This window comes from Sinohyriopsis cumingii, chromosome 6, assembly GCF_028554795.1.
Source record: "Sinohyriopsis cumingii isolate HCF-2022 chromosome 6, ASM2855479v2, whole genome shotgun sequence".
Classification (NCBI taxonomy): domain Eukaryota; kingdom Metazoa; phylum Mollusca; class Bivalvia; order Unionida; family Unionidae; genus Sinohyriopsis; species Sinohyriopsis cumingii.
Genome location: NC_142966.1, coordinates 52,516,153 through 52,542,364, shown reverse-complemented (window position 1 = coordinate 52,542,364; position 26,212 = coordinate 52,516,153). Strand labels below are relative to the sequence as shown.

Genomic DNA, 26,212 nt, shown 5'->3' with positions numbered 1-26,212 from the left:
AGCGATTAATGATCAAGTCTGTATTTTGACGTGCTTTTGAGTACGCCTAACGTTGTTTTATTGTAGCCATCCGACAGCATTATATCCAAGTAATCCTTATTTTTTGGTTGATACCCAAAGTCTGAATTTCCTAGTCCTATTCGCACCTCCCATATGAATTGTATTTATATTCATAACGGCAACGTGAAGGTCTCCAATACAAGTTTTCATCCTTCAGGGAAGTTTAGAATTGTTACTCTTGTTCCGCTCCCCCATTTAATATAGTCTCGAAATTTCGGCAAAATTGCGCATACATTACTATTTCTACCTTTTTCAGTAGAACTCTTGCAAGCAAGTTGTGTAAAAGTCAATTAGTTCATAAATTCACATAAAGACCGAACTATGTCAAATATACATCGTGTGATTGACGACTTGACTTCGTTGTTTCTCCTGCATTTCCGAATGACATTGGGACGGCTATCGCTGTCACTGAAGGATTAGAGAGATAATGTTTGTATTATCAATGTAAATCACGCACATTCATGAAACTAATTTTACATTTGTATATTTTTCATAAAACATTTAACATTTATGTGGCAAATTGGTTCCCAATTTTCTGCCGTATATTGGTATTTTATACCATGTACCATAAAATAGACCACAAATATATTATACGTAGGCGTTTTTCATATTTCTAATTACTAAACAGTGATAGGTGAATATATTACAAGATATTATTATCTTAAGAAATTAGGGGCCATTTACGAAATTAACTCCCATAAGTCCAGTGAATACAATTCAGTGTGCAAGCTGCACCCAGGGCCGGCGCTACCATATAGGCAAACTAGGCAGCCGCCTAGGGCACTGCTTTCAGGGTGCGCATTTCTCCAAATCAGCAACAGTTTTGAAAAATAAATAAATTTCAGTTTTATTGAGGGTCATTTTTATCCTGGTTTATTTCATACAGGGACAAATAATCGGGTAGATTCAGTCTGACCGATAAACTGAAATATTTTTCCTGGGGGGAGGGGGCGCCAGAATCTAACCTTGCCTAGGGCGCCAGATAGTCTGGCTTCGGCCCTGGCTGCACCTACTAACTGCTTATTAGCTCGAGTTGCGAAATATCCCAACGCCGATTCCATCCCAACGCCGATTCCCCGTAAACAAACAAGCATTACGTTGTAGAAAATTTACTAACGGAGAAATATATAATTTAAATAAATGATTCCTCTCAAGGTTAAATCTAAACACGCCACTAAATACGTCTGCAGACTGAACATAAAATAAGAACAGTAGCAAAACTAGGATTGTAATAATTGTTCACAACTCTCCTTACATATATCTCCACAACTCTATGTCGCAATTCATCGCCACCTGACATTTTTCACAGTTCATCCCAACATGATATATTTAGCAATACACTCCCACGTGACTTATGTATGAAACCTTCAAGCATCCAAACGTAAATTGCTTCGAACTGTACACGGGTTAATTTCCTAGAGCTCAGACCCAAACAAACAACTGTTTATACCTCATGATCTTAAGACATGATCTACACTCATGGACAAAGTTTAGCAACGTCATATATTGTTTATAATTAATCGCCAAAATGTACAGTCATGCACAAAAATTAAACACGTAGTGTAGTCATACCTAACACTAAAAAATTATTTTAAAAAATCGAGACATGGAAATTATATAAAATGATAACTTATTTGATACATTCATTAGCTAGTTAGCAAGATCCCATAAATTAGACAAAAGTATATAGGAGATTATATTCCGAATGTTCGTTAACTTATTTAAAGCAATCCGTTCCTTAAATTTTGTAAGTGTGTTCCATTAACAGAACATTTTCTGGATTTTGTTTCAACCATGATTTCACTAGTACATGTTGCTCTAGATTTGGAAATCATACAAATCGTCAAAATAGCCTTTTGATTTGTCAGTAAATATTCAGTAAGACTTGAGGGTCGAGTAATGTTTTGCGCCAGAGGAACTAAATTTTCCCTTTCTGGTTTCTTCATTGTACAACAACTGCCAGAATAGGTTTTCGAGCGTTCATATGTTTACGTCGTGGTCATCAACTTCAAGAACTCTACTTCAGAAGTATGCTTGGGGAAAGAGTTGATTAGTTAAGGGACATTGATGTTTACTTTTACCCACATACCTGCACTGTTGAAATAAATACAAAACTGTGATGCCGCAAACCAAAGAGAACAATGTCGATGGGTGTTTGTGTGCACGCGTGCGTGTAATTTACGCATTATTTCGCATTCACTCTTGTCTGAATTCTGCTTCATAGGCGAAGTAAATTTTTATCATTGCGAATATAGATTTTAGAGCAAGTACGGTGCTTCCCCATCATGGATAAAAGATAGTCTGAAGAAGGTTCATTGGGGCGAGTAATATGCTTGGCAGTCGTGCGAAAATGTTGTCAGTGAAAGGATATTTCGAGTGAGTAGCATGCTGGCACGTCGTGAAGAAGAAACCAATTACGGAAGAAAGGTTATGTCGAGTGAGTAACATTATCGCCCTTCGTGAAGAAAAAAAAAAACACTTACGGAAGAAAGGTTATGTCGAGTGACTAACACTTGTGACCGTCATGAAGAAATTATCAGAGAAGGGTGATTTCGAGTGAGTAACATGTGTGATTGTCTTAAAGAAAATGTTATTAGTGATAGGACATTTCGAGTAACATTCTTGGCAGTCAAGGAGAACCTGTCATCAAGAAAGGGATATGTCGAGTGAGTAACAAAACAAATTATGGAAGAAAGGTTATGTCGAGCGAGTAAGGTTATCAGCGAGGTTATCGGTGAGAGGCTAGTTCGAGTGAGCGAGATTCTTGCAGGTCGTGGAGAAAAGGTTTTCAGTGAAAGGTGGTGTCGAGTGAATAACATGCATGACCTTCATGGAAAAAAATTCATTAAGAAAGGGCTATTTCGAGTGAGTTGCATGTGTGACCGTTGTGGAGAAAATATAACAAGTAGAAGCACATGTCATATCAATAGCATCCCTGCCCATCGTGGATAAAAGTTATAAGTGAATAACTTGTTTGCTCGTCGTGAAGAAAAGAAATGTTATATCTAGCAAGCATGATGCATTCTGGTCAAGGATAAAATCTTATCAAACAAGAGCTATTTCTAGTAACATGCATTCAAGTCATGGAGAAAAGGTAATTATCGATATGTATTTCGAGTGTGTAACAGGCCTGTCCATCGTGTAAAAAATGTTATCGGTGAAATATCATGTCGAGTGAATAATTTCTTTCCCAATCATGGAGAAAAAAAAATAACAAAGGAAGGTTATGTCACGTGATTAAAATGCTTGCCCTTTGTGGAAAAAGCCTAACAGTGAACAATTACTTTTGCCTGTCTTGGAGAACAAAGTAATCAATGAAAAGTCATGTCGAGTGAGCAACTTTGTTGTCCGATTTGGAGAAACCGGTTACTTTGGTTGAGTAACATGCTTGCACATAGTAGAAAGAAAGGCTTGTCCGCGAAAGGTTATGTGGAAAGATTAGCATGCGTGCCAGTCGTGGCCTAAATGTTAGCAGTGAAAGGTCACGTCGAGTGGATAGAACGCTTGCCAGTCGCGGAAAATCGGTTATCAGTGAAAACTATTTCGAGCGAGTAACATGCTTGTCGTTCGTGGAGAAAAGGTAATTAGCGAAAGGCTATGGCAAACGAGTAACATGCCTGCCCATCGTATAGAAAAGTTTATCAGTAAAAGGTCATGTCGTGTGAGTAACTTCTTTGCCCATTGTGAATAAAAGGTTATCAAAGAAAGGTTATAATGAGTGAGTAGTTCCCTTGCCCTTCGTGTAAATATGCTTACCAGTGAACAATAATGTCCAGTGAGTAGCATACTTGTCCGTCGTGAAGAAAAGGTTATCAGTGAAAGGTTATTTTGAATGAGCATCCTGCTTGCTCCTCGTGGAAAAAGACTATCAGTCAAAGGTCATGTCGGGAGAGTAACATGCCTGTCCGTGATGGAGAAAAGGTTCTATGTGAAAGGCTTTTTCGATTAAGTAATGTCTTTGCCCGTCGTGGAGAAAAGGCAGTTAGTGAAAGTTATTGCAAGAAGAAAAAAAAAAAAAACATGCTAACCCATCATGGTGAAAAGATTATCAATGAAACATTATATCAAGTGAGTAACTTTCCTCCCTGTTGTGGAGAACAGGTTTTCGGTTAAAGGTTATTTTGAGTGAGTAACGCGCTTGTCCATACTGGAGAAGGCCATTTCGAGTGAGTAGCATACTTTTCCGTCCTGTAGAAAAGGTTAGCAGTGAAAGCAATTTCTCGTGCGTAACATGCTTGTCCGTCGTGGGGACAACTGTTACAAGTAAGTAACATGCTTACCCGTCGTGGAGAAAAATGTTGCAAGTGAGCAAAATGCTTGCCCATCGTGTAGAAAACATTATCAGTAAAAGCTGTTTCGAGTGAGTAACATGCTTTCCATCGTGGAGAAAGCTATTACGAGTGAATAACATACTTATCCTTGGTGGAGAAACGGTAATCAGCGAAAGCTATTTAGAGTAACATGCTTACCAGTCGTGGAGAAGCTATTTCGATTGAGTTGCATGCTTGTCCGTCGTGGAGATAGGTTGTTAGTGAAAGACTATGTCGGGTGAGTAACAGGCTTGCTCGTCGTGGAGAATAGGTTATCAGTAAAAAGACTGCGCTCATATTACTTAGTATTTGATTTCTATTTTTCCTATCACCATTGTAGTGACTTGAAAATATAATAGGAAAATGCTGCATGGTACTGTAATTTTCTATCGATTTCTGAAATATCTTTTGAACTGTACGATACTGCAATCTATTTGCTTTCCATCAGCGATACTAACAAAATTCTTCTTTTATTACCATCGTTCAATCTTAAAATGCATTTTCTATTAAAAAATTGACTAATCTTCAAATGTTTTCATTTATGTTGAATGAATAGTTAAAACAAATGCAATGCGCATGAATTTAATTAAGAAAAGAACTGGTTATTCCCAACAGAGATGCGTTACTATTACTGTCATCTAAATTACAAAATTTGACAAAGATTGAGGAGGTATCATTTTTAAAAAAATTAACATAATTAATCATTCTAGGCTTGATTCATTGCGGGTTGCAACCACTGCCTCCAATTGAAACACCGTATGTTTAGTCTCAAGATGGCATACAATTGTCAAACTTAAACAATGATAAGACTCAGAATCCTAACGCCAGATTAATTTGTGGCTTGACATTAGGCAAACATTGGAACTGAATCTGAGTTTCGTTGCAAGTATTATCTGCAAATCTTTAAAATGCATTACTAGCAGACATTGGTATAAGTCAGTTCAGCAAGTCACGGAGTAATGTTTCCAAATAGAAAACGGCAGTCGTATTTTATTTTAAACAAGATGTCAACATAAATCATTCTTATGTGAAATAGCCGGCACAGTGTTAAATTAAAAGTAATAAAGCTTAAATGTTTTTTTCTCTGATGATGTAGATGTTTTAATATTTTAATATCCAGAGATATAATTACAAGATTTGCTAACCGCAATATTCGTGGCCTTTCAGCATTTGGTATGCATGAATCATCAACGGTTGACACTGCAATTATGTTTCAAGATTGAATATATGAAGGCAATTTTCAACAAATATGTCATTTGCATTTCTTTTTTTTATTGTGAGAAATGTAATTGGTCCGTTTTTCTTTTTTTGGAAGAGTGGGGATTGCAATTTTTCACGAATCCGATTTGCTGCTCAAGGTAATCACCGCTGGGGAACCGGAAATAAAATACATTGATTACTTGATACATGGCCTGATTGAAATTGGCAAGGATCTGATGGAGTGGTGCACACCAGCATACCATTTTATTCATAAACCAACATACCATTTCCTGTGCGCAGTGACAAGTTATTCCCTCTACACAGTGACATAATATTTCTTGTGCAAATCAGTATACTATTTTCTTTACACACCGACATGCCATGCACACACACACACACACACACACCATTCTCTGCATACACAAATCTACCATTATCTGACCATACCGACATGTTATTTTCTGTATACTCCTTTACACCATTACACATCGACACACCATTCTCAGCTCACACACATTTACCATTATCCTAACAGGTGTTTTTATCAGAAGTGTGCGAATTTGCATTTGTATCAGTCAATTTTTCAAGGATAGATTCTGACATGCTTTTTTGTTAGAACGGATTACGATATTTAATGGTCGTATTCCGACGGCATGAAAGTCTTGTATATTTTAGAATTTTGCTGTCTTGATTCGATGGTCTGGTACCCTGACTTTTATTTCGTTAGCACCTCTCTCATGTGAGCAAGGTACAGTAAAATAAAGTCTGGGTACCAAACTATTGGTACAAATTTCATGTTTAAACCTCTTTTTAAATATATTACACTGGTATTCGTGGAGGACAAATTTCACTGAACCCCATGTCTTCGCATCTGGTTCTCATACTTGGTTCTTAGTCTAACAGTGTGTAAGATAAGCCCGATATTTAATTGTATTTAGGTTATTTCATATTGAAATCTGAAATTTTAATTTCGAGCACAAGTCATCAGATACGGTCAAATGACATCAGTAAGTGTCCAAATAGAGTGCCAAACAAGATTTTTTTAACAGTCAGTACGCACTGTATGATTAATATCCGATTGTTTCTAAGCGTGCATGTGGAATATGCAAAATGAGACTATGAAGGTCATCATCTGAACCATGCCAAAGTATCACAACATTAATTGAAAAAATCATAGAATGGGAGAATGAAGGCCACAAGCACGTTCCATAAGAAGTAACATTACAATGTTTGGGGTTTTCTTTTCTATGTGGAAACAACTTTCGTGAATGAATGAGTGCCAACACGTGCGCGAATCAAAGCAATCGTATACGCTAATTCACTGGCAATGCAACACAGTAGAGTTCTTTCTCAAGACATTACTGGCGTATCAAACGTAAAAACAATACTCAGTATTCCTGATCTATTATTGTTTTCATAAGAACACAATTATATGCTTGTTAACTTTAAAATAATAGCCTCGTGTTAGAAATGAGTAGTTATTTGCGTTGACTATATTCATTACCATTTCGCAACAATCTCCCGACAACAAATGGTAAAGAGAATTGGCATTTACATATAATACTTGGCAATTAAACTCTTGGCTCTCGTCACATCTTGCAGCCACGTAGGCATATAGTCATAAAGTCGTCTTGTGTAAGATTGGTTGATTGACCCAAGTGTCAAGATTAACAAATATGGCATCAGACCTAGATTTAATTTCATGAAGTATTTTCTCAAGCTTGCAGATAATTGTTAGCCATGTAGTTTCAATCAATGTTGAGGTATTGGGTCTGTGATCCCCTGGTTAATAAATTAGTGTGTCAATTTCCCACTGATTTTGTCCTCCCAGCAACATAGACCAGGCAATGACCGCAAATATAATTCTCTTTTTGAAATTCGTTGGCAATAATGGCGAAAACTTTTCGGCAAAAATGCTGATATACTTGTCCGGATCAATGCTGCCATCGACTGAAGACAGATTTCCAACATTATGTGGATAAAACACATCGAATACATTCACTACACTCTGAATAGCGAGTGTTGACTATACAAAATGAAATATCTCTGGTTGTCTTTCTTCATCGATTTTCTCTAAACATGAACTTTAGAACTTTATTCGAAATAACATTAGTTTCACAGAAAAAATAAGTTCTCTTTTCGTTGCGTTTCTTGAAACATAAAATATTTAATCTTCTTTTGGTGGTGATTTTAGAAATATCAACGAGAAAATAATTAAAATCTACACTCAAGTCCTGAAAAGATTGTATACTATTATTATAGATGGTAATGAGCGCGAAAGTACGTCATCACCATCCTGCTCGTGATTTTCTGTCACCCCACTTTATTCTCGTCCTCTTAAGGCCCCCTTTTGTGAAATCTTTTCAAATATTTCTAAACTGTATGAGGCACGTTTCCAATAATTTAATTATTTCTCTTCCACTACAGTTTTCTTGACTAATTTTAGTTCTGTCTTCGTCTGATCGTCTGTAAAAATATCTAGCCTATTTAGTGATTTTTGTAATTGACGAGTGAATTTTCACGAATAAAATCTTTCACAACTAAAAGGTGTTTTTGGGGTTTTTTTTGCAAACAAAATTTCTTATTGTTTCATGCCAATGCTGTTGAAATTTTCAAGGAAACAAATTACTTTTTATTTGGAGAACAAATATGCATGCTTCATGAAGAATACAACTTTTCTCACAAAAAGATACCTTTACACGCACATATTAACTTAAAAAATGTTAATTTTCATTAAAAATGTACAATTTTCATGAAACTGTTAATTTTAACGTACAGCATTCATGAAAATTGGTGATATTTTTCGTATCGAAATGACAGGTCAAAACAAGTTTGGCTTTTTGTATAAAAAATCGCTTTATGGTTTGGCCAGGTTATACAAACTCGTCGTGGAGAAAGTGGTCATTTTCTGATGAATACAGCATTGGCTAGACAATCTTCTTGAAAATAAAAGAGCTTCTTGACCAAATTGTGATGGTATTCTTTAATATTTGCAAACACATTCTTCAAAAAGCACCATGTTAGTGACATGGGCGTCTGTTGATAGAGATCTCCACGGTATAATTTTCATGAATCAATGCAGTTTTATTCTAGTACTGATGCTGAACAAAATATAGACCCAAAACGCACGCTCTTACCAATGTAAAAGAAATTCTCTACCTAGACAAAACATTATGGTATAACCCATGTGACAGAATATTAGTCATTGTATAGAACGTTGCTTGCCGACAAGACCACACACACCATGCATTTGTCAATCTTTCGTCACTTCTTTTGCCATTCATAAAAATCCTCGCCTTGTCATGTTTGCTTTTATATCTTTCCTGTTCACCTTCCTTGAGCATGTTCGCATAATTGCTATTGTACTGTGTTGGGTTAGTGATCAACCTTTACTGTAAATGATAGAAAGCATATTCATTACTATTGAAACAATATTTCTATTTAGAACTTACTGAATATATAATTTTAATATTTTGCTTTCGTCTAGTTTCACTCAAAAAGTTTCTTGTAAACTGCGCTGGCAATCTAATTTTTTCCTTAAGGCGTCGTATACATAAATTCTATCCCCTTTTCTATTTTGTCTGATTTTCAAAAAGTGAGAAACAAAGGACCAAATATATAATAAGTTGTACTTAAGTTTAAATTAGACTAGTTCAGCACCCATCGTAGCAAGCCATGGGCAATAATCCGCTACGCTTCTTTGTCACCATGGCAGATGTGTTGAGATTTTCCCATTTTTAACGAGTACACATAAACAAAAATATGTCATCAACAACACAGCGCGATGTTCCATCGATTGATAAATGACTGTGCTTGGAACACAAACTTCATCTGGTTTATTCAAACAACGTTAAAGGTCGTTTAGGGTCACCACGATGAACATTAACTGGCGCATGTAACGACTGGTTAATAAGGTTAATGCATATTCTGAGAAACGATGCAGTCTAGGGCAAGTAGAATATCTAAATAAAACGGCTTGGATGACAATTTTTTTCAGTTACATGAGCCTGTTTAGTACAGTGTTTTACAGAATTATCACCTAGTTAAAGAGCTTATGTTTGCACAATGAGCATCACATGGTGTCAAAAATGACCTTTGGACGTGCAAGTAGCAGGTATAAATTTGGGATTAGGGTGCGTACACTTCTTTTGCTATAAACTGCCATTGACTTCTCTGGTCAAGTGAATAATATTCTTATGCTTTGTTTTATTATGCCTAGCCAAAAATATGGACCTTTTTGACCTCACTTGTGTATTTTATTTGTTATATTTTCAATACTAGGCCAGTGAATGCGGCATTAAATGTGTGCATAAAAACTGTCCCTTGCCCCATTTAGAATAACTGATATTTTTATTGGTGCAGTCAGACACATCTATTATACTTTTCTGTTTCTTTGTATATATTTCAGTACTGTTTATGCATTAACTTCTTTATATTTCCTTCCTTTTTCCATGCATCACTTAGTGTTGTATGTAATGCTCACTAGAGGGGGAGGTAACTGTGTTTTGTACTTCAATGTTAGAACTATTTACATCATGACAAAGTCGCATATTTTGGACTTACTATATATGGGAATGTAATGGGGACTATAATGTATTTTCTTGGTCTTTCTGTAGGTGTCAAGGTTTGCACCCCTATTTTAATGTATATTATTCATATTTCACCACAGAAACACAGAAACAATTGCATAACATATCAACATGCATTAGTAAATGTAATCTAACACCACAGGAGCAGATACGCTTAAGAGAAATTATATTTTAAAAGACTGACTTGTGAATGGTGAATGTCACCAATGGAATGGTCTTGGAAATAATGATGTATATGGTATATTGCAGGCTATATTTTGGGCGAGAAGAATGACATTTTAGCAACCAATTTAGTTTATACCTTCATAACCCCACTGTGAAGTTGACATCAAGGATTCATATCTCACACTTGGGTAATTATAGGAAATGTATCAATGTTATGCATATATCTTGAAATTTCTAGGTTCAGTTAACAGAGGGAAAAACGCTTAAAAATTAAGAGGCAATTTATACATTTGACAATACACATACAATTTCTCCCGACATTCTTGTTTTCATTTAATATTAAAAGTATGTCAGTATGACTTGTTTTTCCTTTTGCAGGTCTCAGTTTGCATGGTAAAATATTAGGATTAATTGGTTAGTCATGCTGAAAGAAAGAGTAACTTGAATCTCATCCAGATACTCATTCTGGTGCATGAGAAAGTGACTTTCCTGGAAAGATTTAGCTTTTGCAAGAGTTGTTTTGTGGTACGTGCTTATTATAAATCAAGCAGATTTTGTAAACTCCAGAAATTATTAAAGTCAGCTGTAAGTGAATTGGTGAAATGTCTTTGTTAAATTGTATTGAGCAATTATATATGTATGGTCACTTCAAGTGGCTATGTATCAATGGATATAATTGATATATAACTTTGTAAGCTTACCAGGGTCTCAAACATCAGTATATCAATTTTCCAACATGACCTAATGTTAGCTGAATGAACTTTGATCTCTCCGATTACCTGGACTATTGTTATGATTACGTCTCCACCCCCACCCCAACACTGATACTACTACTAGCATCCCCAGAATAATAATGAAAGGTTAGGAACTGTGTCTAAAATTACTTCTAAAACACATTATTTACTTGAATGTGTGGTTTCTTTCTGTTAAGTTTACTAGAATAGTTTACACAATCTTTTCGGTTCTGTCATTGACAGATAACATGACATTTCTGTCATTCACCCCTAAAATTTTAAACTCCCAAAATCTCTTCTTGGCATTCAGGAAGCATTGTAAATAAACAAAGCCAGAAAAGCATATGGGGTTGCACACAATTTGAAATCTTTTAAGAAATGGAGTCAGTCATAGCTCACAATGCTTTTTGCTGCAAAGTAGTCACTTTTCTAAAAGCACAATATCATTTTTAGTTTTGCAACAATTTTTATTTATTTATACCATTTTACTAGATAATGTCTAAATATGTGAAATGTACACAATTTCTGACAAACTATTTTGAGCCAAATCTTGAAGTGGCAGGGGATAGTTTAGTAAATTGGACCCTGTCAAATTTCTTAACTTAAGGGTATGGTGAGACTTTTTCAGTTATATTTGTTTACTAATTAAAGATATAGTATCTTTGTGAACCAGGTGATTGGGGCTTGTGTTGTTCTTCAAACTTATGTGAGGTATGTACACATCCCATGGTTACTCTGCAGTATGTAGATAGTGAAATACCAATAGTCAGCAGGAAGAAGAGCTAGTCCCCCATTGCAGTAAACACGATGGTTCAGGGCAAGTAGAATATCTCAATAACAGCTTGGATGACAATCATTTTCAACTGAATCAGCCTGTTTAATACACAATGTTTTACAGAATTATCAATAATTAAATGGCTTGTGTTTGCACTGTGAGCATCACATGGTGTCAAAAATGACATTCGGACATGAATAATGCAGGTATATGGGGTTTGGGTGCATAAACTTCTTTTGCTATGAACTGCCACTGACTTCTTTGGCAAAATGAATAATATTATTATGCTCTGTTTTATTATAGCTATCCCAAAATATGGACCTTTCTGACATCACTTGTATATTTTACGTTTTATGATTTTTTATACTAGGTCGGTGAATGCGGCATTAAATTTGTGCATAAAATTTGTTCCTTGCCCCCTCACAGGCGACCAAGGGTGATAAAGGAGCGTACATGACTACCGCCTGTGGCAAGCGACAATATTCAACAACAGCACTCTCACTTTTGATAACCTATATCATACTGCTGCTGTTGTTAGATTTTCTGAGAATGCTGATATAGGATACTGATAACCTTTTTGATACACTATACACAAGTCTCTTCATTGGTATTTACCTTGCTTATCCAGACTAGGATGCTGGACAACATCAACATTTATAGAGTTTAGAAGTTGCTTATTAATATGTAAGTAGGATATCTGGATACATGGATGGACAGATGGATGAAAGGATTGATGGAAGGATAAAAAACATCCATTGATGGTCATGTCATGACTGAGTTATGAAGTCTTAAAAGTCTAGTTGAGATATCCAGTACTAATTCCAAACAATGCATGATCTAGCTGTTCATATTGCTGATGTCTGCTGTTTCCAGTGGAAAGATAAAAAATTAAGAAAAATGTTTCATATAGAGACTATATATTTTAAATCAAGACAGTACATCAGAGCTTTCATTCTGAATTAAGTCATGAAAGAGCCTCATTTTGCAAGCAAAAACAAGCTTGTCTAACTTCTGGACTTTAATTTGAGGCAATGTGATTATCTAAATGATGAACATTTTGTTTACTAAAAGCAGAAAATTAGTTTCTGGGCTTTTTATTTGGCAAAGCAAGCCTGGAAAGTTATATATGTGTCTGTGTAATTTAAAATATACCTACAATGATTACAGTGCATGCACTCGCATACTTACTGCATTCAGTACCCAAAATTATATATATATATATATATATATATATATATATATATATATATATATATATATATATATATATATATATATATATATATATATATATTGAGAGAGACAGAGAGGTCACTAATAAATTAAACAGATTAGAAATATTTTTTTTTCTAAGCTAGAATTGAGCTTGTGCCAAATAAAGGCACTAATTACCTACCTCTCTAATATATTAATTGATATGTGTGTCTGTGTAATGTAAAATACACCTATAATGATTACAGTGCATGTACTCACAAATTTACTGTACACAGTACCCAATATATATATATATATATATATATATATATATATATATATATATATATATATATATATATATATATATATATATATATATATATATATATATATATATATATATATGAGAGAGAGAGGTCACTAATAAAATTAAAGAGATTAGAAATTATAATTTTTTTGTTGTGTGATTATATATGGTACTGTTGTGTGATTTCAGGATAGTTTTTCAAAATATATTAGAGACATTTCTGGTCTTGAATAAAATCTGGAATGCCCAAATTTTCTCCAAGGACCAAATTCTGCCTTTCTAGACAATTACTATATATATATATATATATATATATATATATATATATATATATATATATATATATATATATATATATATATATATATATATATATATATTCACTTTTAAATTGAGTCCAACTGCAAACAACATAGACTCTGATTTGTCATTGCATAAAGTGCTGGCAGATCAGGCCTATCTTGTTTGTTTTACTGATTACTCCTAACAAATTGCAGAGACCCATATCTGCCAGCACATTATGCATGGGTAGATATGGGTTTGGGTAGTTTGCAGTTGGATTTGACTTTTAAGTGAGTATATATGGTACTATAAATACACAAACGCAATTTAAAGAAACAAAACACAAAACTCAAGACAGTCCCTTTTCATCAAGCCTGCCTTTTTATTTAGCAAGAAAGTTAAAAAAATTAAGACTGAACTTAATATGAAAAACTCTAACAAGGACCAACAAACAAAGCATTTCATCCAATATTTGGAGGTATGCTGCATGAGAAAAATGGCTGAATTTTGTATATTACCCAATTCATGCTTACTGAGGTGGTGAATTTGATCTCAGTGAAACTTAAAGGAAGATTCTGACAAATACTGCTAGTAATGAAATTATAAAATAATTTCAAAAGCTGCACATTTTAAAAAACCCAAAGAAAATATTTTAAATAGTATTCCCAAGAAACTCTTTCCCATCTGACAAGTTTTATACATGAAGAACTTAAATGTCCTGATTTATATTATTTTTTATACAAGGGGAACAAATAATAACATGAGGTAATTCATTTCTCAGCAGTTCTTGTAGTTGGTTTGAAACAAGACTGGAAATATGTCCTTACAAGGCAGATGCCAAATATACTTGTGTCATTATTTAAAGTATGACTTGGCAATGATATGTAATTATTTCATAATGCATAATAATGCATAAGAACAACCATCAGTTAATGTATAAAGGGTCAAATACATATATATGTATTTATGAATGCCATGTTGTGAATCTTTTCTTACTCAAATGGGCTACAAATGTGGTATGGATTTGTGCTAGAATGACAAGGGCAACAACTCTGTTTAAACATTCATTAATGAGCTATGCATAATAAACGTGAATAATGCCTAAAAAAAGTAAAATAGATGCTTAACCAACCAAATGTAATACATACAAATATTCTGTCTTAAATAATGATTATATGTACCTGTATAATCCATTTATGACAGCGTGTGTAATGAACTGTAAAAACCTGCTTTACAACAGCATGGTGACAACTGTTTTCAAAGTATTGCCAAAGCAATACACCTTTTGATTTAATTAAATACATTAACACACACAAAACAATGATGTTGAACTGTAACATAATACGAAGTTGAATGTTTTTGTTAAGGGTTTTGTTACAAAGGCTGTGTTGGCCCACGTCTGCTTGTATAGGCCCCTGGTGTTATCTCACACAGATGAAGATAGATTTCGAGCAATACAACTAACCTTGATCATATAACAAATAGGAACATATTAATATTGCAACATAATAATGATATTGTCAAATAAGGATGTAAAATTTGGGATAGAAACTTACACAATAATTATAATGTACTATTAGACAGGTTGGAATATGAAGAAACCTACTTTTGCTAATACTCTATCTATGGCAGTGTCAAACAGGCTGATATAATATGAAAATTAAAACTGCTAAATCCCTATCTAATATAGCATTACTGAAATAGTACAACAGTTTTTAACTGAAAAAGATATAATTTAAGCACTTCAATTTGTGCAAGTCAATATTTTGCTGAGGGACACTGAAATGCAAACAAGTGGGACATGTGTCTCACATGCAACCCATGCAAAATCTGCAAGGGTTCAGTGGGACATGTGTCTCACATGCAACCCATGCAAAATCTGCAAGGGTTAAGTGGAACGTATGTCTCATGTGCAACCCATGCAAAATCAGCAAGGGTTCAGTTGAACATATGTCTCATAGGCAACCCATGCAGAATTTGAAAGAGTTCAGTGGAACATATGTTTCTCAGGCAACACATGAAGAATCTGCAAGGGTTCAGTGGAACATATGTTCCACAAGCAACCCATGAAGAATCTGCAAGGGTTCAATGGGACATGTGTTTCACAGGCAACCCATGAAGAATCTGCAAGGATTCAGTGGAACATATATCTCACAGACAATCCATGCAGAATCTGCAAGGGTTCAGAGGAACATCTCACAGGCAACCCATGAAGAATATGCAAGGGTTAAGTGGAACATATGTCTCACAAGCAACCCATGAAGAATCTGCATGGGTTAAGTGAACATATATCTCACATGCAATCCATGCAGAATCTGCAAGGGTTCAGATGAACATATATCTCACAAGGGCAACCCATGCATTAAGGTGTCACACTGAATCTGGTTTGGAAAAAACTTTAACACAAATCTTCACCATGTATACTTGCTTATAAAATGAGTCAACTGCAAACTGCACAGACCTAGGTCTGCCATTTTCTAATGCAGATCTGGGTCTGTGCAGTTTGTTAAGAACAATCAGTGGAACAAAATGCATAGACACAAATCTGCATGCACATTATGCTATGGCAGACCAGGATCTTTGTTGTTTGTAGTTAGACTCAACTTATAAGTTTGTATATAAAATAAATAATATTTTTATGCTGACACTGTCCATAGCTAACAATTAGAAAAGTAATACTGATGTTTCACCAATCTTGAACAGATGAGACAATCATACAGTGTAGATTTGTGGAGATATATCAATTGTCTACACACAGTCATATCACAGGATCCAAGCTGAATACAAACCAGTCTTCTACACTTATCATATACATGTATTTCAAAGTAAAATATCATCACATAATAGATGTATAAAAGTCTGCAACAATTTAATTTACTGCTTACAGATATTGGTATTCACATCCAGCATGCATATATATATACACAAACATCAATAAATAATGCAAAAGAAGATTATAATCAATAAACTGTACAAAAGGACAATACAAATGGAAAATTAAATTGTGCAACTTTTTCTTTTTTATTCTTAAACAGTCATGAATACGCTTTGAAATTTTCTGAACCTGACAAAATAAATTTACAACAAGAAAGAGACATGGCTTTTTTATTGTTTTCAATACCTCAAGTACAAACCAGTTGCTACTGTTCTTTAAAAGAATAAAACTAATGTATTTTCTGTGTAATTAAACAATTAACCATAAATTTGTCAAATTCCTTTTCTCATTAGTTAGGCATCGATACTGTCATCATCTGACAGCTCAGGTGTGAAATTTTAAGAAGAACATGGAAAATACTGAAGCCAGACTTTTTTTGTCCTATCTTTCTGTTGACATTCTTGAACAAACTGACCCATAAAAATGAGACGTAGTATATTTTAAGACCTGTGTATAAAAGTACATAGTTTTACAATTAGAAGTTACTGCATATACTTGCTTATAAGTTTGATCCAACTACAGACTAAAGAGGTCTGAATCTGCCTTAACATAATGCGCCAGCAGATCTGGGTCTATGTCATTTGCAGTTGTACCTGACTTATAACTGAGTAAATATGGTAACTCTTGCAATGTTTTGGTGGATAATGTAAAGTTCCATCACTTTTCAGTTTTTTTTTCCACTCTTTTCATATGCAGAGTTGTGTCATTAAAATATCTTGTGAAAACAAGCTATGAAAATTGTAAACACCCTATCCACATGACTATATAGTAACATGGAGAAAATTTAAAATGGGACACAAGCCTGAACCTAGGTCATCTTTAACTTTAGAGAGGTGCTGTAGTACCTTAGCAATACAAGTGGACACTTCCAGTCTGCCCCTCCTCTGACCATTCTAGATTCAAATTCAATGTTTATACCACCAAGGGTAACATAACTCTAAGGTTTGCTTGAGATACATTCTGTACAATGCTAGATATTACAATGAAACCATTTCCTCCCTCATGTCAAAGTGAGCTTGACTCTTACCATATGAACCCAAAATCAAGTCTTTTCTTTTGTATCCTTCCACCTGTAAAGTTTGGAAAGGGTACGAGTAACAGAAATTTAATTCAAAGAAACCATTTTGGTCAGTCATAGTATCCTGGACTTTTAACTTTCAAACTCCCAAACCAAAAGGTATTTATTTATACTCCACAAGTCAGTGTAAATTAATTTCTCTGCATTTTTTAAAAATAGAAATGATACATTGGAATGTGGGGATATATATTTTAAGAACAAAAACAAGATTTTATACCAAACTATAAAAAAATTATGTTTGTATGTCTGTCCAATTATCTAACTTAATTGTTATATTATTGTTTATAGTCATTAAAATGGCTCCAAATAAGCTAATGATTCTTATTACAAAAACGTAATTCAAACTGGAAATCAAATTGGCCTATATCTATGTCTAACTCATCTGCAACATTAGATGAAAGTTTGTATGTAAATTAGAAAATAAGACTCCAAGTGGAAACCAAAATGCTAATGGGCAGATGAGAAGTACATAAAAAGTGCACAGCAAAATCAAAATATGATCTCTCTCACGATTCTCCAAAATTGGAGATACACTGTATCTGAGCCAAAGTACCTGGGTTTTCTGTGACAAATATTTCAAATCATTTTGCAAGACATACCCATCTGTCTTTATCCAATCTTAACACAAATTCCTGACACATACTCCCGTTTTGGTGCATGAAAAAGGAACCCAAACAAAATTATTTGCACAGGCAGAACAAAGAAAGAAAAAATAATTCATCTCACCCCCTGCTAAAAATTGTTGATAATGTTTATCAACAACAATTCATATTCAGTGTTTATCATGACAAACATTGCACTTTTAATGACTGACAGAGAGAAATTCTTCAACAAATTAAAGTACTTCTATCAAAAAAAGAATTTTTTTTGATAAAAAAGGGAATTTTTAAAATAACCATACACTTAATAAGGAAATCTATTACTGACCTTGGGCTCATGTTGTAGAACATTCAAATGGACTGTGCAGTCATAGCTTTCATTATCATCAATGTTTAAATCATAAACTTGTGACTAAAATAAAATACAAGGCCAAACAAGAACTTGTCCAGTTCTATAATCAATACATATCAACAAAAGCTACAGACATATAAATTATACTTATGGAGACACCAGTGTATTGCAGGAGAAAAATGGTTAAATCATAATGTAGAAAGTTGAAAGTAAATAGATATAAGTTAAAATTATTGAGACTAAGGAGAAAAAAGTTAAATCATGTAAAAAGTTAAAACAAAATAGAAATTTATTCAATAAATACAACTGCCACTCTAATTTCATTTCTAAATGTGCTTTAATCACAAAGACACAACTGCATGCAAAGTTGTATGACTCTGCAGTGAAACTAGCCTAAGAAACTTAACACAGTGACCTAGTTTAGGTGATCTGGTGTTGTACCCACCATGTTGTATCCACACACAAAATTGCATGACTTACAGCCAATAATGCCCAAGAAAATGAGCCACAAGAAAAAAGTGACAGAAGAAAAGATGGACAATAGTATCAGAGCCATATATACATGCTTATTAAGTCGAGTCCAACTGGAAACTGCATATTCCCAGATCTGTCATCACACAATCTTCCAGCAGATTTGGGTCTATATTATTTGCTTGAAGTAATCAGCAAAACAAATATTTTAAACCCTGATCAGCCATCATATTGTATCTGGTTCTACATTGCGTGCAGGACTTATCCCATCCACTGACTTATAAGTGTGTATATATGGCATGTGCCCCATCCACATTTGTGGTAGGGCATACAAAATAACTTTCATTTACCATCATTTTTAATTAAAATGTCAGTTTGTCTACACATCAATCACACACTTAAGCTTTAAAGATTTCTTAAAACCTGTCACTAGCAGCCATTCACGGGAAAAGGAACATGGCTGTTGCATGCAGGTAACCACAAATACCATGCACAGAATATTGGTATTATTATTATTATTATTATTACATTATCAAGATTGTACAACAAAATCATAATTACAGGGATATGATGTTCTCTCCCAAATTTATGTTCCATGCAAGATTTCATGCTCAGTTTAATCCATCCTATAAATGAAATCACCAACTTAAAAATATACAACAATCTTATTTATTCATGCTATAAAAACAATATCTGGTTTAGAACTCACCAAGATCAAATGACAGCTCACTTATGTGAGAAGCCTGTGATAAACAGAAAATCGAAAGAAGCCATACCTGGCAATTTGTTGTGACCCATGAACCGAAACATCACATGCCTTTACAGATACATTTTGAAAACTGAATGACCCCTGACCCTAACTGAATGACCCGTGACCCTAATGAAAAGGAATGTAACTCATATATCTTCTCAATGACAAATTTTTTCTTCAAAGATAGTTTTAATTCACAGGCAAATAGATGAAAATATCTAACTATACCTGTCACACTGGCATATAAGGTGGCCTCCATTTCTGCCGAAATAACACAACTACTTTTACCAACATCTGGAAACAAATTGATTTGACCAACCCTCTACCCTAATGCCACAAACTGCCCTCATTTTAGAATTTGACACCCGAGTTATACTGTTAACATGACTAGCATTATGAGCACATACATGATAAGAAATGTCTGCATATGGAGTCACATGATATTCCTTTATCTAAACTATGCCTTTCTCATAAAGCAAAATTGTAGTTTGCACAGACTGAATATTCAGTGTAGATGTGCTCTAGTGACTGCTTAAGGCTCGGAGAAACCATTGTTTGGTTAGGTTGGAAACATCTGACGTGGAAGTCAGGTTACCATTACATACGGGGCCCCCGAGTGGCCGAGTGGTCTAAAGCGCTCTTCGTTACGGATCACTGCCATCTCACCTCTGTCTGCGGCGGTTCGAGTCTAAGATTCAGCCAATGTGGGTATGTGAGAAAGCTTGCCAGTAGCTTCTCAAGGGTCAGTGGTTCTTTCCGGGGTTTTCCCAGGTTCTTCCTCCACCATTAATACTGGCCGCCATGTATAGCCTATCGTGTGCTGAAAAATGGCGTTAAACCCCACAACAACAACAACAACAACCATTACATACATGAAAGAGAAGAAATCTGCTTCATGGAAATTAAAATTTCTAGAATCTTCCATAGATATATATATATATTAGATTCTAGAAATTCTTGGGTACATTGTGTCAGAAGGTATTTGGGACTTATACACAGTAATACCACAGTAACTGAAAAATGTTTTGAAACTGAATTATTTTCCTTGTCCCAAAATGTTTCTTATTTAAAGTAGTCTGCTTTTGTACAATGATTACTTTGTACAATCAGTGACATAATAGTTACATTATGACATAGTCAATATGTCACTTTGTATCTAGGCAGTTTTTCAGCCAGGTTTTACCAAAAAAAGAGCCCGATTGCTGCTCTTCATTTGATAAAGTTGGCCAATTCTGTCATCATAATGGGCCAATTCTGTCATCATAATGGGCCTATTCTGTCATCATAATGGGCCAATTCTGTCATCATAATGGGCCTATTCTGTCATCATAATGGGCCTATTCTGTCATCATAATGGGCCTATTCTGTCATCATATTGGGCCATTCTGTCATCATAATGGGCCTATTCTGTCATCATATTGGGTCATTCTGTCATCATAATGAGCCCATTCTGTCATCATAATGGGGCAATTCTGTCATCATAATGCGGCAATTCTGTCATCATAATATGCCATTCTGCCATCATAATGGGCAAATTCTGCCATTATAATGGGCCAACCCAAACTAAAATGAGATATCGTCTATTTTACTGACGTTTGCATACTTCATTTATTCATCAAAGTGTCACTTTCTGTTTGACTTTTGTCTTGATTTTTCTGGGTTTACAAGCTTGTTCACTACTATCGAATCTGGTTTCACAATCTGAGAACAATAGTGCAGTAAAGAAATCTATCCATCATTCCATGTATGCCATTCAGTGCAAGTCTGCTGAGTACACAAATGATAAATTGTGGTATATATTAATCACATGACTGGAAGCACATGCTTACGAGAACTGCAGAGACTACCAATTTTTCTTCGAGTTACAAATATTAAGAAAAAACAGAAGTGGAAGTTACCTCAGTATGTTACATGATATTGCTTCATATTTTTTCAATGAGATTATTCCAATATGGTCATGTGCCAATCTTATTCTAAACATCTTAACTAAGACATTTTATGGGATATACTGAGTATAGGACTATTTATAGATGATCCTGAGCACTGGCATATAAGGGATTAGGAGAAAACGGGAAAACTGACTGAGTTTAGTGACCAGCACAAGATTGCCTAATGGATTTTCTTCATTTAATAAAAACAATAATTGAGCAATTTGGACATCTGATTAATGGCTGGCACATCTATGTCAGATCTGAGACCAAAAATGCTGTGAGAATTGGTGTCTATTTTACAAATCTATCAAGGGTACGTCCTGGCTAAAACAAAGTACCATAGCGCTATGAATTTTGTAAAAGTCAGGATGTAAAATGGTGGAGTTGAAACTTCTGTATGTTTTAAATAAGGAAAAAGAAAAATTCTTATATAATTTTAATAACTGTAATAACAGGCCTGTGAAAGAAAGTTATAAAGTCTATGAAAAGTAAATCTTTATCGATTCATAACTTGTCGTAAATTGACCATGCTGCCTTTCTTTTATGAAAAACCAATATGATCCCAATAATTGCAACATAATTTAAAAAAACTCATTAACATACATTTTTCATTATGCATAGATTTAGTGTTGAGTTTGGTTTGACTGAATCTTTAGCAATGTAAAACTGTAAATTTTTTAAGAAAATTATTTACTCCAACATTTCACAAGTGGATATCCTTAATGCCAATAAACTTCAAGAAAGTAAAATGAAAGTCCAATTACTCTGAAAACCCAAACAAATGTTAGGTTCCAAATGTCAAAATTCACGCAAAAATGAACATCATAAAGCCAAAATGTGATCAAAGAATGTGGTCAGCTAATGGTCTTTCAACAGCCTGAAAAAATACAGAGTGAAACAAAATCCAACACAGAAACACATAGATGTACAATAAAATCCAATTCATTACAATCTATTTCAGAAATTGATTGTCTATTGATTCATTATAATTTATTTCAAAAACTGACTGTCTAATGATTCATTTACTTGTATGCAAAAGGACAGCTGATCGTATTTCATTCTTATAATATATACTGGCATTAAAATCGGATCTAATTGCAAACTGCATAGATCCAGATCTGCTGCCCCATAAAGTGCAAGCAGATCTGGATCTAATCAGTTTATCAGGAGTAATAAATAGAACAAAGAACATAGACACTATCTGCCAGTGGTGACTAGACCACCCCAGCAGATGGTAAGGAATGCCTCCACATTCCTTCAAGCAAGTTCATATGGTAGGTAAAAACAGTTAACCTCTATCAACCATAAGCATCTCAAAACCAATTGAATTTGGATTCGAGTGATTTTGGTCTTGTATATGATTCCTGATGATTACTCCAAAACGTTATGGTAACCTTCTACTAAGATTCTGTTCTTCTTGTGTATTACAAAATGGCAAATCTGGGCATATGTTTTCATTATTTGGGTATATATAATACTGTAATCATATGGTAGTAAAAGTAGTAGTGATGTATACAAATGGATTGAAAACTTTACTTTTAAGGACTGGGGCCAACTGCAAGGAGAGCAGAACTGCCAAACTGTAATTCACTTTACTGTATTCTGAAAATAAAGCATATGGCTGAAAACTATACAAGCTGCAATTTAATGGTGGATTATCTAGCATGCAAGGCTTAAATCTAACACAATCAACTGACCTTTTGTATCCAATTCAGAAGCCTATTCCTTTTTATCTATCAATGCACAGACTGAATTTTTCAGCAGACTTTTTTTCAAAAGAAATTCCGCTGAGGATTAGTTGTCAACTGTTTAACTCCTATCCAGACTTCTGACACATGCATGTAGACTTTCCACCAATGAATTTCAGCTTGTGCATCTGTTCTATGCTATAGCCAGTAATGTCATAAAACAATAAAAGGGATTTACAAATCTGCAGTTCTGCTTTCCCCTAGAATGGCCCCAGGCCTTGAAAGTAAAATTTATAACCATTTATATGCATCAATTATTGTATTGATTACTATAGTATACATACCAAACTAATATAAGCATACAAAACGTGGGAGAGCACAACTTTTTAAGATAAAAGCAAACAATAACCCATGGTCTGTGATCAGATATGATTTTGTCATCAATATTTTTATTATATGTGGAACACAAATTTTTCAAAATATGACTACTGCCAACACCTAGCTAGATCTGCTAATATATCCATTAATATAAAAGCTATATGTACAGTTTGACATTGCACCAATATGATTATAATGACACTGATACAACAATCCATATTAATAATGAGTACTGTGAAAGGTACATTACACAGTGACCCTGTATTTAATAGTCCTCCATGTCAGCGCTTAACATTAAATTTAATATGCAGAAAATATTTTTCTCTTATTTTACTAAACATGGTAGTTACCTCTGACCATTATACCAAAGAATCTAAAGGTTTCTTAACTACACTATGTGCTAGCCCTCCACTAGGTTTAGTCCAAGAACTTTAGAACAAATTTTATTGAACAAAACCTATTTTAATTTGTGGCGAAGTGACCTTGATTTTTAAATCTTTTAACCTCCAAATCAATAGGTTTCCTTCACACTTTAAAACAAAAACCTAACAAACATTGATTACGGAAAATGTTTTATAACTAAAGTTATTATGGAAAAAACATTTTTCTTCCTTGTCACAGTGACCTTGACATTTAACCTTTTGATCCCCAAATCAACAGATTTCTTTCTTACCCAATGTACAAGTCATCCAATAACTTTGCTGAAAGTATACAACAGATAATTAAGTTAAGACTTCTGACCATTTGATCCCAAAACTGATAGACTTCTTTCCATCCAAGTGCAAGCCACTGACAAACAATTTGGTGATTGAAAATAGTCACATGAGTATCTGTACAGAAACCCTTTTATCAATCAGTGACCTTGATCTTGGACCTTTTCAAACCCAAATCAATAGGCTTCTTCCTTTAACTACATGCAAGCCATCCACAAAGTCTGGTAACTGTAGATGGTGGAAAACTCAGTTAGTGCAGAAACCAATTTTCTTCTGTCGGTAATAGTGATTTTGACCTTTGACCTACATAATGATAGGGTTCTTTCTTACCCAGAGTGCAAGCCATCTACAAATGTTTGTTAACTGCAGATGGTGGACAATTTATGTTACTGAGCATGACATAAAACTGGAAGGAGACAGACAGACTGACAGATATCATAACATTATATGCTTGTCTTATGGCAGGCATATCGAAACCTGAATTCAATTCTACACTGCCTTCTTAACAAAAAGGATAACATAGTTTTTAGATGAAAGCAGAACACAATGCAACAAACAGGAATATTCCTAAATTGTTGAAAAGAATCAAACAAAAGGAATTAAAATTACTATTCATGTTCATGTTATGAAGAAAATTATTGTGAAACAAAGTGACTGTTCCAATGAAAGTTTCATTACAATTTATTTCTCATTAAAAGAACTTTGTCATAAGTAACTTTTACACATTTATATTGTTCAAAAAAAGCATTATGATTGAGAAATGCTTGCTTTCTTTCATGCAATTATTATATATGGATGATCTCTTGGCTTGCACAGATGGCAAGTTTTGTCACATGTGTATGTATCTGGTGTGTCTATACCAGTTTGTATGTATCTAGTGTGTCTATACCAGTCTGTATGTATCTGGTGTGTCTATACCAGTCTGTATGTATCTGGTGTGTCTAAACTAATCTGTATGTATCTGGTGTTTCTATACCAGTCTGTGATCTGCATGAATAGTGAGACAGCATCAACTGCTGGTTGTTGATTTTAGGAATGGCTGAAATTCCATGGATGTAGAATGTCGAATCTCTTTGTAACATGGTTTGCAAACAGGAACAGGTCTACGGGAATAGTGTCCTGGCAAAGGAATGTTCCGTGCAATACAGCGTGTGCAGAATACTTCACCACATTTCCAACAATGGAACTGTAAGAAAGAAAAGAACTCATGACCAGGGGTTTCAGTAAGAAATAAAATAGTACAAGTTGGAATACTTGCAGGAGAGGGGCTGAACCACCTTCTGGTTTTCCAAGGAGCAACTTCACTCTTGGAGTGTATCCACCACCCCCACACACCAGTGGCTAAAATGGTGCACCAACTCAATGTAGAATCATCAGGATCATTGATATTGATACTGATCAAATGCAACAAGTTCATAGATCTTTTAATGAAACAAGTATCTCTAAATTGCTTAGGTTATAGCCAACTTGGCTATGTAAGAAACCCTCTCACTAACTTTCCATCAGTCGGTGGTTCTTCCCAGGTTTCATTTCCACATGATATACTGGCTGCCATGTATAGCTTATGATGTGCTGAAATATGCTGTAAAACCTACAATGACAACAACTTTGATTATAACATTTTTAAAAAGTGTTAAAAAAAAGAACCATTGATAAATACAAGTTGCCAGGTGATGGAATAATAATGAAAATATGTA

At 34.5% G+C, this 26,212-nt stretch overlaps 1 protein-coding gene across 2 annotated transcripts in view; it reads right to left on the bottom strand.

Moving 5' to 3' along the window:
- Window positions 1–13,977: 13,977 nt before the first annotated feature.
- LOC149796937 (phosphatidylinositol-3,5-bisphosphate 3-phosphatase MTMR6-like) overlaps window positions 13,978–26,212 on the bottom strand; it is a 117,155-nt gene continuing 104,920 nt past the window's right edge. The window contains exon 14 of one of the 2 annotated variants that reach the window (XM_089961616.1): window positions 13,978–25,701. In XM_089961616.1, the coding sequence (XP_089817742.1) occupies window positions 25,525–25,701 (177 nt within the window). In that variant the 3' untranslated portion in view covers window positions 13,978–25,524. The remainder of the gene's footprint in view (window positions 25,702–26,212) is intronic. The other variant, XM_089961617.1, reaches the window with a different exon arrangement.